The sequence below is a fragment of the Phaethon aethereus genome (genome assembly GCF_964289735.1).
Source record: "Phaethon aethereus genome assembly, chromosome: 8".
In the NCBI taxonomy this organism is placed as follows: Eukaryota; Metazoa; Chordata; class Aves; order Phaethontiformes; family Phaethontidae; genus Phaethon; species Phaethon aethereus.
The window spans coordinates 7,409,355-7,422,701 of NC_138584.1; the positions used below are offsets into that span (position 1 = coordinate 7,409,355).

Consider the following 13,347-nt stretch of genomic DNA (forward strand, 5'->3'; position numbering starts at 1 on the left):
AACCGGAGTTTGTGCTCTCCTGGGAGCTTTTAGAAAGGTACTTGGGGCAGCTCTGAGCACCAAATCTTACCCGAGTGGGTCCCCTTGCCCCTCTTCTGTCCCTGCTGGCATCTGGTGAAGAGGACGGATGCTCCTGCTGCCCGGAGGAGCAGGGTCCTTCCAGGCGATGCTCGGGAAGGGAAGCTGCAAAACCAGCGGCGGACCTGGCCACGCAGCCTGGTCAAAGACACAGAGAACAAGCTGAAGGAAAACGGAGGCGCAAGGCTTTTCCCTGTTTTCTGCCAAAGTGAAGTTTTCGGGCTGGAAAACTGGCTTTTCAGGTTGACATCATCTTGCTTAGGGTGAGCCTTGCTGTGGGCAGGCTCGGCGCCGAGCGCCGTCGGCGTCCGACGGCTGTTCTAGGCAGCGTGTGATCTCGTCCCTGTGCGGCCGATGGCGGCGGGACCCCCTGCCCGCGGGCGGCCCCGCTCTGCGGCACGCCGGCGCGTCTCCAGCATCCCGCGCCAGTGCAAAATCACTCGTGAGACCTGCCTCAAATGGGTTGGGGCAGGGCTTTGTCATCGGGTGGATTTTGTCTGTCTCCATCCCTGCTTCCCGCTCCCCTTCCCGGTGCCTTGTTTCAGCTTTGATTAAACCTTTTGGGCTTGGGTTTTGGTTTTTTGGGTTTTTTTTTTTATGATATATGTTGACAAAGCTGCCCTGCACCCAAGGAGTCGCAGTATTTTGGAGGGATATAATGAATCGAAAGCAAAGCAGAGCGTGAATAAAATTGGAACATGAGCCTGCAAAGGGCTGTAACTGTCTGAACGGCTGATGTTGGGGAGCAGAGTCTGCCCGGAGCCAAGGGGGAATCCACAGAAATATTTCTACTCAAGCTTCTTAAATTTTAACTTTAAACCCAATAAAAAAAATTTTCCTCTCCCTTCTGTTCTCCCTTTTTTTTTCTTTACCCATGACGCCGAATAAAACTTTCTCTTCTTTTTTTTTTTTTTTCCTTTCAGGACTTTTTTCCACTTAAGAGTTTTTAGTTGCTAGGGTTTTGGTTTCTAGATTATTTTTTTCCCCTGTGAAATAATGTGTTTGGTTTTTTTTAAACCGTGTTCAAACTTCAGTGGTAACTTCTCATTTTTAAGGCGGTGATTATAGTGTGATTCCTTGTTTTCTTAGTGGAATCCTTTCTCAGTTTACAGTTTATATGTGACTGATGTGACAAATCTTTCTTGCCTTACCGTATATGATATTGCGGTTAAATGTCTCTGTCCCTCACTTAATTAAATCCATTTGTTTACTTTCAATTTGCATCCAATTAGTGTACTATAGTAGCTGGTTCTGGACTTAATAGAACTGGTCAAAACTTTTCAAAACTGCCCACACAATGTCGATCCCATCTGGAAATTAGTTTTTGTTCTGACCTGGAAGGAAAGCAAGTATGTGCAAGCATTCCTGCAAACTGGAAATCCAAAATATGTTGTGGTTGCACGTATTGGTGGAAAAAATATTGTCTTGTAACTTACATGTAGGCGTTTAGTTCTCAACTGTGATTTGCTTTATTATTGTATTTGCAATGTGGCATCCCAACAGGAGCCGTCTGATGGTCTGTGATAATCCCAGACACTGGGACAGCCGCTGTGCAGTAAGGAACGTAGATCAGAGTGTCTTCAAGCGTGGATCTGCCTCGTTGCAAGAGGAGACATGATGAGCAAGGGAAAAAACCGAAGAGGATCTTTCATACTGTATCATTTAGGAGCAATTAAAAATTGTCTGGTGCGTCCTAGAAGTGCGTTTGTGTATGACATCAGGATTTGCATGTCATGGGTGAATGTAGAAATAATACAGGAACACACAAATGTGGAAACAGGAAACAAAATCCCCCAGCCCAACATGAAAGGTTGGGATTTTGAAATGAAATTCCCAGATTTTCCAGCATCGGGTTCCTGAGAGGAGAACGTGCGTTTCGCTCTCTCTGGGGAATACATTTGCAAGCAGCTCAGCTTTTGAGAACGCTGCTTCTAGTAAAATATTTCTGATTAAAAGAATGTTGATGAAAGACTTTTGACCCATCTAACAAGCTTTAGAGCTATTTTCCTCTTCTCTGTGTTTCTGATGACTGCAGTCGCTAGTGCTGTCAACGCTGTTTAGGAATACCATTTTTCAGTGTTCAGTTTTGTTTCCTGATAAAGAAATCATGGCAGGAAAAAAAAAAACCAACCCTGCTGACATGTTGAAGGCGGCCGATGACTGCTGTGAGCAAGGTGACATTTGCAGACACCTGGGGTTTAGGTGTCTGCATTCCCTCGTTAGCAGTTTTTAATCAACATATGGCATGTCTGCATGGCAAAAAGCAAGGAGCGATCAACCCAGCGGCGCTCTGGGCTAACACGGCTATTATTTTTTTTTTCCTGCTACCCAAGTAACTCCCGTAGACATCTGGATCTAGCTGCGTTGTGCTGTTCCAGAGGTGCAGTGAAAGGACATCTCAAAATCCCATCCCCGCTGTCGCAGGTTGTGCTGGAGAGGGGCTGACTCACGTCCCCGCTCCGCGCCAGCCGATGCCGGAGGCGCGTTAGCCAGCGGTGACCTGGCGGTGAGTCACTGCGACGCGGCCATTGCCTGCAACTTTCCGTTACTTGGCCCTGCTATTTTTGGGTCCGGTAATTACGAGGTGAGCTGTGAATCACCGGTGTCTCGCTTTACGCCGGGAGGAAACCAGGCAAATTGTGCTAACGTGCTTGGCAGGAGGGATTCTTGTTCTTCAGCGTTTTACAGGCTTCGGCCCTTCTTCTTGCTCCCCAGAGCGATGTGCTCACCCTTCCTCATGTGTAACTGTCACGCAGGATCTGAGCAATGGCCAGACGGCCGTGGGCTCGTGCTCCTTCCAGCCGGGTGCCGTCCTCTGGGCAGGAACTGACGCTTCAAAGGCTTGGAGGGGACTCCCGAGGGCCCTCACAGGCTTTTATCGATTTGTTCGTCCAGTCCCCGCAGGCGGGGTTTAGATTAGAAAATAGCATCAAATGGGTAACTCAGAAGGAGGCCAGACCCCCGTGTTGACATTGGCCTCGACGGCAGCTGGTCTTGCCATGTCTCTGCTATTCAAAGGGACGATCGTGCCCCAAGGCTTGTTCTTCGCTCTTCGCCGTGTTATGTGGCGCATGGCAGCACGACCGCGTTGAAGCTCGCCAGTAAAGCCAGTGGGAAATCGCTCACCCTTTTTGTAAAGGCTTTGGTGGTGAGTCAGGAGAGGAACGCGCAGGACTTTTCTGCTTCTTTGTGAGGGATGGACCCTGTGACGGTGCTGAACCCGCCGGCAGGTAGAAGCGCGTGCGTGGCCTTCTGCACAAGCAGCGGTTCCATCCGTCCCTCCGCTTCACTGCTTCGCTTCCCACCACCTGAGCGGCGTAGGTTCCCCTGCCGCCGTGTTTTAATGCCGCGGCATTCCTGTGCGCGTTTGTTTTTCTCGCACGGTCCTGCCTCTGCAAGTCCCTTCCCAGCTCAGCTTTACGATTCAACGTGCCTGTTTAGAACTGGTCTCCAAACGCTTCCTCTCGGATACGTGAAAACCAAGGGCGTATTTTTGCACCCAGGAATCCCCAGGCTGGAAAGGAGTCTGCTGGGGATCCTCAGGCTGTTGGAGAAGGATTGGGGATGGAGGAGCTGTAAACCTGCAGGAATTTGAAAAACCTACTTTAATTTAAGAGGAATGTCCTTTTGTTCCCAGATGGACGGGCCTCACTCCAAAGGCGTTCAGGTGCAGTAACTGATACCAGATGTGCTGGGAAAAGCAACGCAAACAGGTGGTGAGGACAACAAACGTAGACTTTAATTTCCTTGTCCGCTTCTCCCTGTGCCTTACATACCCCCTTGAGAGCAGCAGGATGAGGAGAGCTGTCATACTTCTATATGGCAAAAGGGATGGCTGTTGAGGGGATATTCTGCAACTGTATGTAGTGGGTCGAGCCCGTGGACTCTCGGTGGTGAGGCTGTCGTCTAGACCAAGGTGCGCGGTGATTAACTTGAAGTAGAATTCACCAGCACATGTGTTTTTATAGATACAGCGATCAATATGTTCTAATGCGTGCTGACACGTATATTGGCTCGGATCCTCCCAGGTGTAACTACTGTTCCTCCAGGTCAGACAGCGGGACCACGCCGCCATTGCCCACCGGGGGCTCTGCCTGGTGTGCTTGGGAGTGTTGAAGGCTGGGGCTGCCGGAGCGTGGCAAGCCGTGATGGTTCTGGTGGGACCCCACACGAACTGGAGCGCTTGAAGAGGGACGAATGCAAGGTGATGGCATACCCGCCCTGCAGCCTGAACGGGGTTGTTTTACGGCGGCAGCCGTGGCCTCCCGCTCCTGCCGGCTGGTGCCTCAATGGCCTCTTCCTTCGGTCTGGCTTCCCGTGGTAACCGAAGCGTTTGCTGTGCTGACTGGTGTAGTTGAGCAAATATACTTCAGTAGAGGTGGGGTGGAAGCAAAACCAATGTTGTAGGCTCCAGCTTGTCCGAACGAAGAGCATTCAAACCCCTGGAGCCGTCGCTCGCTGCTTTCCAGTACCTGCGAGTGCCCGTGCATTGGTAGCTCCATCACATCGGCATGTGCAACAGCGCTGAAAAAAGGAGAGACTCTGCAGAGCAGATACTGGCCAAGGAAAGCAAAGTTATCTCAGCACTGGTGTTGCTCTAGTGGCTCTAGGCACAGGCAGCGGTGATAAGTAAGACTCAGCCGTATGGACGTACTGATGTATTGCCCGAGTAAATACAAAACCAGGCACAAAACAACACGTGCTCTTATAGGACGCACAGTTTGTTGCGCACCAGCTTGCTGTGCCAGGCAAGGCAAGGGGGATGCTGGAGAGTGCACAACTCTTCTTCAGTCGACTACATCCAACTTGCTTATGCTCATCCTGCCTCTTACTGGGTTTTTGCTTCCCAATTGCAATGCTCTCCATGTCAATCCGACCTGTATTTCCCCATCCTCGGCTCGCAAGCGTGCAAGCGGAACTGGCTTTTTTGCTTGTCTCTTGTTCAGCCCTGTATCGGTCACGCTTCATTTCCACTGTCTGACACCTCTTTGTTCACAGCTCCCCATCTCGGCCCGAATTGACGCCTCTCGGTCTGAATGTGGGGAGGATAAGAGAATTCAGTCCTCATTTAAGCCAAATGGAGTTACCTACAGTACCTTGGCTGTAGTCAAGCCCAGAATAATAGCTGTTGCCTTACACAGAGACAGGCACAGCTTCTCATACTCAGTAGGAGCTGGTGCAGGACTCATGCTCACCCCAGAGGGCTGTGTTATGTCCCTGTAAGGGCGGACCTTGGAAATTTGAAGCCAAGAGAACAGGGGCTCATGATTCTTTATAGTCAGAAAAGGTTTCTATCATCATCATACCAGGAATGGAGAGATGCATTTTGGACTTTTTTGTTTCTTTTTAGAGATAAGGAAGCTGAGGCATGGGGTAGCTTGAGAGAGCTGGTATGAGTCTTATGCAGTTGAGCTGGGAAATAAATGCTTGGGGTCAATGCGCTTTCCACCTCCTTTTCACACGGGGACTATCACGGTGTGGGTTAAGGTGTGGTATTAAAATTGTGCAAGCCCCTTCCTAAGCCTTTTCTGTCTGAAACCATTGAGGTTATTCACCCCATTGCTGTCGGCTCTTAGCTTTCTAGCCTTTCACGTCACCAATTGTCTCTCCTAGATGATCAGTTGAACTCAGAAGAGAAGAAGAAAAGAAAGCAGAGAAGGAACAGGACTACCTTCAACAGCAGCCAGCTCCAGGCATTAGAGAGGGTCTTTGAGAGGACACACTACCCCGATGCCTTCGTACGGGAAGACCTTGCACGCAGAGTCAACCTCACTGAAGCCAGAGTTCAGGTAATCTCAACACCTTGTATCCAGACAGACCTCGCCTAGGGGAGGCCATCAGGCCATTCCAATACAGCAGTAGACATCCTCGAGGTCTGCGTGGCACACTAATGTCACCAAGCTTCTGGGTCTTGCTGTATTGCATTCTCAAATGTGCCGTGCCTTGAAGAGGACTGCCAGGCCTGATCTGCCACCATACTGACTACCTGCCCAATCAGAGGTGTTCATATGGTCTGTTCAAGGCCAAGATGTTGGATGTCCTGTGCTCAGGCTGCTCACATTATCTGGAACTGCTCGACTCTTAGCTTGCAAGCCTGTGCCTTCTGAAGGTCAAAGCAGATGATGGAACATGATGTCTTGTACAGCACTCCCAGGCCTTGCCTGCCTACAGCATAGGACAGACCTGGTCCTACAAGGACCTCGCTGAGCCAGTTCCTCACATGCGGGTTTTGTCAGGGCAGACATAAGGATTATCTTGTCATTAGAGTTTCCAGTGACAGGCATGTCAAAGCAGCCTGCTTTTACAGAGTTTTGTCTTGCCCAGCAGGGCGGAGGAGGTGTGGTGAAAAGGTGAGCGTTGCAGCAGAGCTGGTTGTGATGGTTGGTGGGTCTGTGTGCTTCCTATCCCAGGTGTGGTTCCAGAACCGGAGAGCCAAGTTTCGCCGGAACGAGAGGGCCATGCTGGCCAGCAAGAACGCCTCTCTGCTCAAATCCTACTCAGGGGACGTGACCGCCGTGGAGCAGCCCATAGTACCTCGCCCAGCTCCGAGACCAACTGACTATCTCTCCTGGGGTACCGCCTCGCCTTACAGGTAAGTGAGTAAACCCTCTGGGGCTGACCAGTTTCTGGCGTAGTATAGAGCAGCCTGAGAGTGGCCCTCAGACAGCTCTAACGGGCTGTCGCATGGGACAACTGGAGGATACAGCAGTTTGACCACCCCACTGTTTTTCCTTACCTTTTCCCATCCCACCTGACTGCCAGGCTTGCAGAGTGGGCTTGGTTCAGCATCATTGTGGCTCTCTGGGAGTTGGGTCCATGGGAGGTTGCAGCATTTTTGATGGTCTTTCTCTGCAATTCAGGAAGTTTTGAAAGAGGATCAGGTAGAAGTACATGAAAACAGAAGGGGTTGCTCCTGCTTCCCTAGCGCATCCAGTTTAAAGCAAGGAGGAAACCTTTCAATGGAACACAGATCCGGGGGAGGTGATGGCAGAGCGCTTGGGGAGGCTCAGACGCCACACGGTGACCAGAAGTGGGAGTTCTGTGGCTGTCCCATGGCAGTCACTGGTTGGGGCGCAAGGAAGGGCTGGGAACTCACTCCATGCATGTTGCTCCCAGCCCTCCCCTCAATGGTCAGCACTGAACTGGTAAGCAATTTCTTCCTAGAAGCTGGTGCACAAGCATGTGTGTGTGAACGAGCTGTGCCGTTGTGCAGTGCTGTGGTTTGCCCACAGTAAGGACCAGGTGTCTCTGGGTAGCAGACTGGTGTTCTACATGTCCATCTCCTGTAGCCAGCACTGCTTAAAGGGTGGCAGGTGTGGCAACCCCAATCTGCTCAAAGGATCTGGGATGTCCATGCATGTCACAGGCCTCCCTGTCCTCCTCCGTGCCATTCATAGCCCAGCAGGAACTGGGTGTGGATGCAAGATCCACAGGATGCATTGGTTTGTGGGGAGTCAACTGGCTTGTAGGCAGTTAAAAATGTGGTTGGTTGGTATTTTTTAGCACAGTGGCTACATTGTTGGTCAGGGCCTTGGAGCCTTTGGCTGGATTTCTTCCTGTTCGTCCGGCTTGATCACAGACAGCTTCCCAGTGGCTTCCGGGAGTCACAGAAGTCCCAGGACCTCTCTTCCTCGGTCACCTTGACCCCCCTCTTGCACCCCAAACATTGTTTGCACAATTGCAAAACGTGGTTTCCATGGTAGTTTGCTGCTGAAGTGCCATGGGGTCCTACTCGTCCACCTTGTAGCTCCAGAAAAACAAGTCATAGGTTCACCTGCTCCAGATATTGAATGGGATGCTTTAGATGACCACCAGTTTGGTCTTAGAGATGGCCCTTTTCCTTTGGATTTTGTTGAAGACTGCTGTCTGGCACAACCCCCCTTTTGGAGTTAAGGCTTTCTCTCTGTGAAGCGCTCCTCAGTGTTGCATCCTAGGCAGGAGTTTGGGTGGGTGAGTTCAGGGGAGAGAAGCACAGGTCCTTCCCCACCCCATTGAGACTGCTCTGGTCACAGTACCAGATGCCTGCTTGAACGCTCGTGGCTTATTTCTACCTCTCACACTTTTAAAAATAGATCGTCCCTCCCAAGATGTTGTTTACACGAGGGTCTTCATAACGGCTTCTAGGAGAAGACCCTGCAAAGGTAACTTCCAGGGGCGCACTGGGAAGGGCTGTCTGGGGCCGCTCGGGGCAATGAGAAGCCCAAGGCATCTGGGACGTGTGAACAAGGAGACCAAGGGAGACGGGAAAGCCTTAGGGATGGTTTTCTCCCCCTGAGGTCCAGAACTGGCTGTGCCTCCCCATGGTGCGAAGACGCATCCTCCTCGCTGTCTTGATGCCTTCTCCTTGACTTAAGCCAAGACATTTCAGCAAAGATATTTGTAGTTTACAGCCATCCCCACTGGCTGACACGCCAAACCAGGATGGACTGTCACCCTCCCACTGCCCTGCAGTAGGGGACATTGGCAGAGGAGCAGAGCAGCTGGTTTCCGCAACATGGGGCGGTCAGGACCCTCAGATGCTTTATGCTCCCCAGGCTTTCTAATCCTGCTGGGCATCTCTTAGCAATCCCATTCATCTTAATGGGCACCAGGGCCAGCTTGTCACAGCCTGATTAAAGCTTTGAACTGAGGAGGGTTATTAAAGTATTTGACACTTGCTGAAAAAGAGCCATGCAGAGTGTTTGTGTGGCCCTCTGCCCCCTCCCCATCTCGCCGGCATTGCCGTACCAGCCCCTGATGAACAGCTAGTCCGGGAGAGGGCTGAGAGCAGGGCTGAGCGCTGCGTGGCCGGTCCTGTTTTTACTCTTAGATCTGGGGAAAGTTTTCAATCAGTGTGTTTATTCTCCAAATACATTCAGCCACAGGTCAACCAAAGCTATTTGCAGATCTGTGTCACGTAGATAGCCAAGTAGATACTATTATTTTTTTGAAGTTGAAATGTTTTGGTTAGACATTTTTTAGCATAGGTTCCTAAGAAAACAAGACTAGCAGTCATGCTGTCAGCCTGCACTTCCCACTCCAACAACCTTTGACTCCATGGGCCATATTTGAAAGAAGGATTTTAGGTCTCAGAAACATGATGTTCCTCTGTGTTTCATGAAAGCAGGCAGCTGAATAGTCTCTTTTTGTGCCTGAATGGGGTGGAGGGAGGGGGCAGCAGGGTGACTTCAACCCTTGCTAGACCCTAGAGAGTCCCTGGACCAATGCTCCAAGCCATGCAGATATTTGGAGATAGCCTTTTTGGGCACTGGTCCTTGCGGAATAACTTGCTAAAAGAGCGCGTTCCTGTAGATTTTTGGTCTAGCAGAAATTTCACTGGGCAACAGGAATTTTGCCCACACTTCTGGGGAGCTGAGAGCAGGAGGCTCCCTGGAGTTTTAGATCAGATTTGGGCAGATACGGGTTTTGAATGGGAACAGTTTACACCTGCAACTGAAAAATCCTATTTTATCTAAGCTAGAGTATCCTTGAGGCTCTTCTTATTTCTTCCAGCACAAAACCATAGGGGAGGTACGCCCTGTGGGAATGGGTGGGAATGGGTGGGAATGGGTGCTTTAGTGGCCGTCAGCTATAGACCCTGCAAAACTTTGCAACACCTCTGCAGGCAGCGCTCGGCTTCTGGCATTGCTGCTGACTTACGGGGGAGAGGGTAAAGTCACCAACCCAAGGTCAGCCACAGAGAGGGAACAGAGGGAGGTGCGCGGCCGGCTGGGGAGAGCTCCAGGCATGCCGATCCATCGTGTCCTGGACCCCAGCGAAATGCAACCGATGCACCCCAAGTTGGGCAGAGTCAAACCGACCCTGGGCATTGGGGGTGTGTGGGGAGCTCCACAGCTCTCCCTACCAGCTCCTCCACGCGGGGCTGCCGTGGCTGTGGGAGGGCTTCTCTTTACTGAAATGTGTTGGGTTCTTCTGAAGGAATAAATTAAGAAAGAGTAAGCCTACATTTTGATGTGCCTATTTTAATGTACATCCTCCGTGTCCTTCCAGTAGCTGTCAGAGACTCTCAGAGTGTCCTGAATGTGTGCTCTCCTGTGGAGAGTTTTCGATGCTTTTCCCTGGATGGGTGTTAGCAGCTGTGTATCTACAGGTCTTACCTGTCCTTTCCATCTAAGCTGTTGTGTTTCCTCCAGTCCTGATGCAAAGATGACAGTTCCTCCCTGAAGAAGTTCTTCTCCCTGATTTTAAAGTGAGAAATAGGAGTCATTTGGCCTGGGATGGGACCTACTAGTATTACCTGGTCTGGATCTCCTGGAGGCTGAGGATTCAGACAGCACTGGATTGCATTTAAACTCCCAGCAAGTCAGCTCTGCCCTACGAAGTCAAGAGATGCCACCAGCACTTTGGGGCGAGCATGAGTGCCCACGGCCTGGATCTGTTTGTGCAGCAAATGACCGCTTCCTTCAAGGAAGATTTGCTGTTGCAAAGGCTCCTCCAGTCGTGGAGGTCAGCGCTGGAAGAAATTTTTTTTTTTTAAAAGAGAGAAAAAGGAAAAGAAAAGGGCTGTGGATGAAGGAGAGCATTTCCCAGAGCCTCAGACGTGAAGCACCCAGGCAGGCAGTTGGAAAGGGCCAGCACCAGACCTGAGTTTGCCTCCAGGAGAGCATTTATGGTTTCCTCCTGAACAGGCTGTCTGTGTTCGATGGGTGTCTCTAGTTCACTCCGTGTTTTTCAACTGGTTTTTATCTGTAGACCCATGTATAGGAGGTGCAACACGTCGGATAGTTTGCTGATTTTTGGGGTGGGGGGATTGCTTTTCACAGAAAACTGGGACACACGGGTTAAACAAGTTTTCTAGTGGTCTGGAAAGCAGATTTGCAAATTTTTGGTAGGATAAGAAAGGACTCTCAGATCTTTGTTCAGCCTCCGCTGCCAAAAGTAATGTTTTTCATGAATAAAGACATGATTTGAAGGGAGGAAAAAATGTTTTGTTTTTTTCCCTTCAGCCTTCAAGGCATGCTCTATACGATCAGCTGAATTTTTGAGGGGGAAAAAAATGGAAGTTTTCATTCCAAAAGGCTGAAACCAAAAAGCATCACAACTGTTGAAATGGGTTTTTCCCAGAGTGTTCCTTTAATGTAACATGTGTTTCAGAAGTGACGTGGTTTCATAAGCCATAAAAGCAGCAGTTGCTCTCATCAAAAAGACATTGCTTCCAGTGGGAATACTTTTAAGGACAATGGTCTAACTGGCAGGCTGGGCACCCTGACCTCATTGTAAACCTTTTGGGTTAGGAAATAGGAAATGGAAATTTTCCTACTGACTTCAACCAACTTTGACGTTGGCTATCCCTGGGTAAGTGAACTGCAGCGGAGAGATTTACAGGGGTGTTAAATAACAAGCAGTGGTAATTCCCTGCTCGCATAAGAAGTACATCCCGCAGGTATGGAAACCCCAGGGGTTAACCTCACTGCGGTGCGCGTCTGCTCCCTGCGTGGTGTGAAGACCATGTCTGACGTGATGTTTCTCTCTTTCCATCCCACAGCGCCATGGCCACCTACTCCGCCACATGTACCAACGCCAGCCCGGCACAGGGCATGAATATGGCCAACAGTATTGCCAACCTGAGACTGAAGGCAAAGGAATATAGTTTACAGAGGAATCAAGTGCCCACAGTCAATTAACGACTGGAGGCAGCTGCCTTGCAGAAGGAGAAAATACAACAGCACCCATCCTGCTTCGCAACTTGTTTGTGCTGAAAGAAAAAAAAAAAAAGAAAAAAAAACCACACAAAAAAAAAAAAAAAAAAAAGAAGAAAAAAAGCCAACCCTAGCCCAGAACTGAACATGGGGACCAAACTGGGAGCAAACTGAACCGCTCGTGAGTGACAAGGTTCCTCCTTCCTTTTGGGATAATGCCACCATTTTTTTTTCTTGTTATTGTCAGGTTTATTGCTTCTGCTCAATATACTACGAGCTTCTTCAGTAAAGGACAGTCTCACCCTTGTTGGTTTCCATTTTTGTATGGGACTGCAAAAAGAAATCTCTGCCGATCTCAGCCCGTAGAGGTGTCCCACCCACCATCATGCTGAGATGCAAAGCTTGCGCCTCTCCCCCCTGCCCCAGCTCACCCTAAAAGAAGAAGTTGTTCGGTCACCGCTTTCCGTTGTATCCACCTGACCCTTCATCCCCCCAGCCCCTTGTGCCACAGAGGCAGCGCCGTTGCCCTTAGTCTGGGAGAAGCCCATTAGCGCAACCAGATGGGGTCATCCTGCCTGGATTGCCCGGACCGGTCCGAGGCGTGAGGAAGACCTCCTTGGGCTGCGCAGCACTTCACTGCTTTCTTGAATATTCCCGGCACTGCTGCCTCGAAAAGCCAAAGAAGAGAGAAAAGCCAACGTGGGGGTGTGAGCGAGGGGGGAGGTGGTGGGGGGGATCGCTCTGTAGTGCCAAGATTAGGACTATTAGGACACTCCTTTCCATGCCTTACAGTTTGTGCCACAGGGAAAGGCGTTGTCCAGATGCATTTGTTTTATATATACTGTATATATTTATATATATAAGATATACATGCAAGCTTGGTTGGTGTTTTTTATTAAACAAAATAAAATCCATTGAAAATGTTTGGGATATTTGTGCTGCATCCAGGTTCCTGGAGACGTGCATTGAAATTCCAGCCGCAGCCTCTCTCACCCTTGTCAGAGCTCTTCCCAGCAGCCTCAGGCAGCGCTTGAAGTGGCCAGCTCACGTCTTCCCGTGAGAAACCCCAAAGAAATGGCGCTGGAGGGAGCCATGCTCCTTTGCAGATTTTCCCTATGGACATTTGCAGCTTCATCGAATAAGATGAGGATCTCCTCTCCAATCAGATGATAGGTTCATGTGGCTCTTGGGAACACTCAAGGACATCCCTGTGGAAAGTCTTTGCCAGCCTGTCTGAGCACGGGTAATGTCTCAGCAGGGCACATCCCACATGAAGACCGTATCTCCCCCCAGTTGCCGTAACCCTGCCCAGTGAGGCTTGTCCTGTAGCCTTAACCACTCTCCTTTGCTCTCCCTACCTGCTGTCCTCCCTCTGGGGTCTCGAGAGCTAAGTAGGACCTAATTTCCTTCTCTCCAGGAAGAGTAGAGGAGATGCAGCCCAAAAGGGGTTTCTTCCATGAAGCATCCTGAGGAAATTAGGATCTTAATGTTGCTGGTGATGCCTGCCTCTTTCAAGTTTGCGGGGAGGAGAGGGCTTATTTATAGCAAACAGTGCTCGTGCAAGAGACCCGCCCAAACCGAGTGGGACTTTGCCATGGAATAGTCCTACTGAAGATAGCAGAGCTGCTTC

General features: G+C 50.2%; 1 protein-coding gene across 2 annotated transcripts in view; it reads left to right on the plus strand.

The window, feature by feature from the left end:
* Positions 1 to 12,368, plus strand: part of PRRX1 (paired related homeobox 1) — a gene marked incomplete at its 3' end in the record, with an annotated part of 41,054 nt that extends 28,686 nt beyond the window's left edge. The window contains exons 2-4 of one of the 2 annotated variants that reach the window (XM_082003106.1): positions 5,692 to 5,867; positions 6,489 to 6,670; positions 11,564 to 12,368. In XM_082003106.1, the coding sequence (XP_081859232.1) occupies positions 5,692 to 5,867; positions 6,489 to 6,670; positions 11,564 to 11,702 (497 nt within the window). Of the gene's footprint in view, positions 1 to 5,691; positions 5,868 to 6,488; positions 6,671 to 8,150; positions 8,203 to 11,563 lie in introns of those variants that run through there. The other variant, XM_082003107.1, reaches the window with a different exon arrangement.
* Between the last annotated feature and the right edge of the window lie 979 nt (positions 12,369 to 13,347).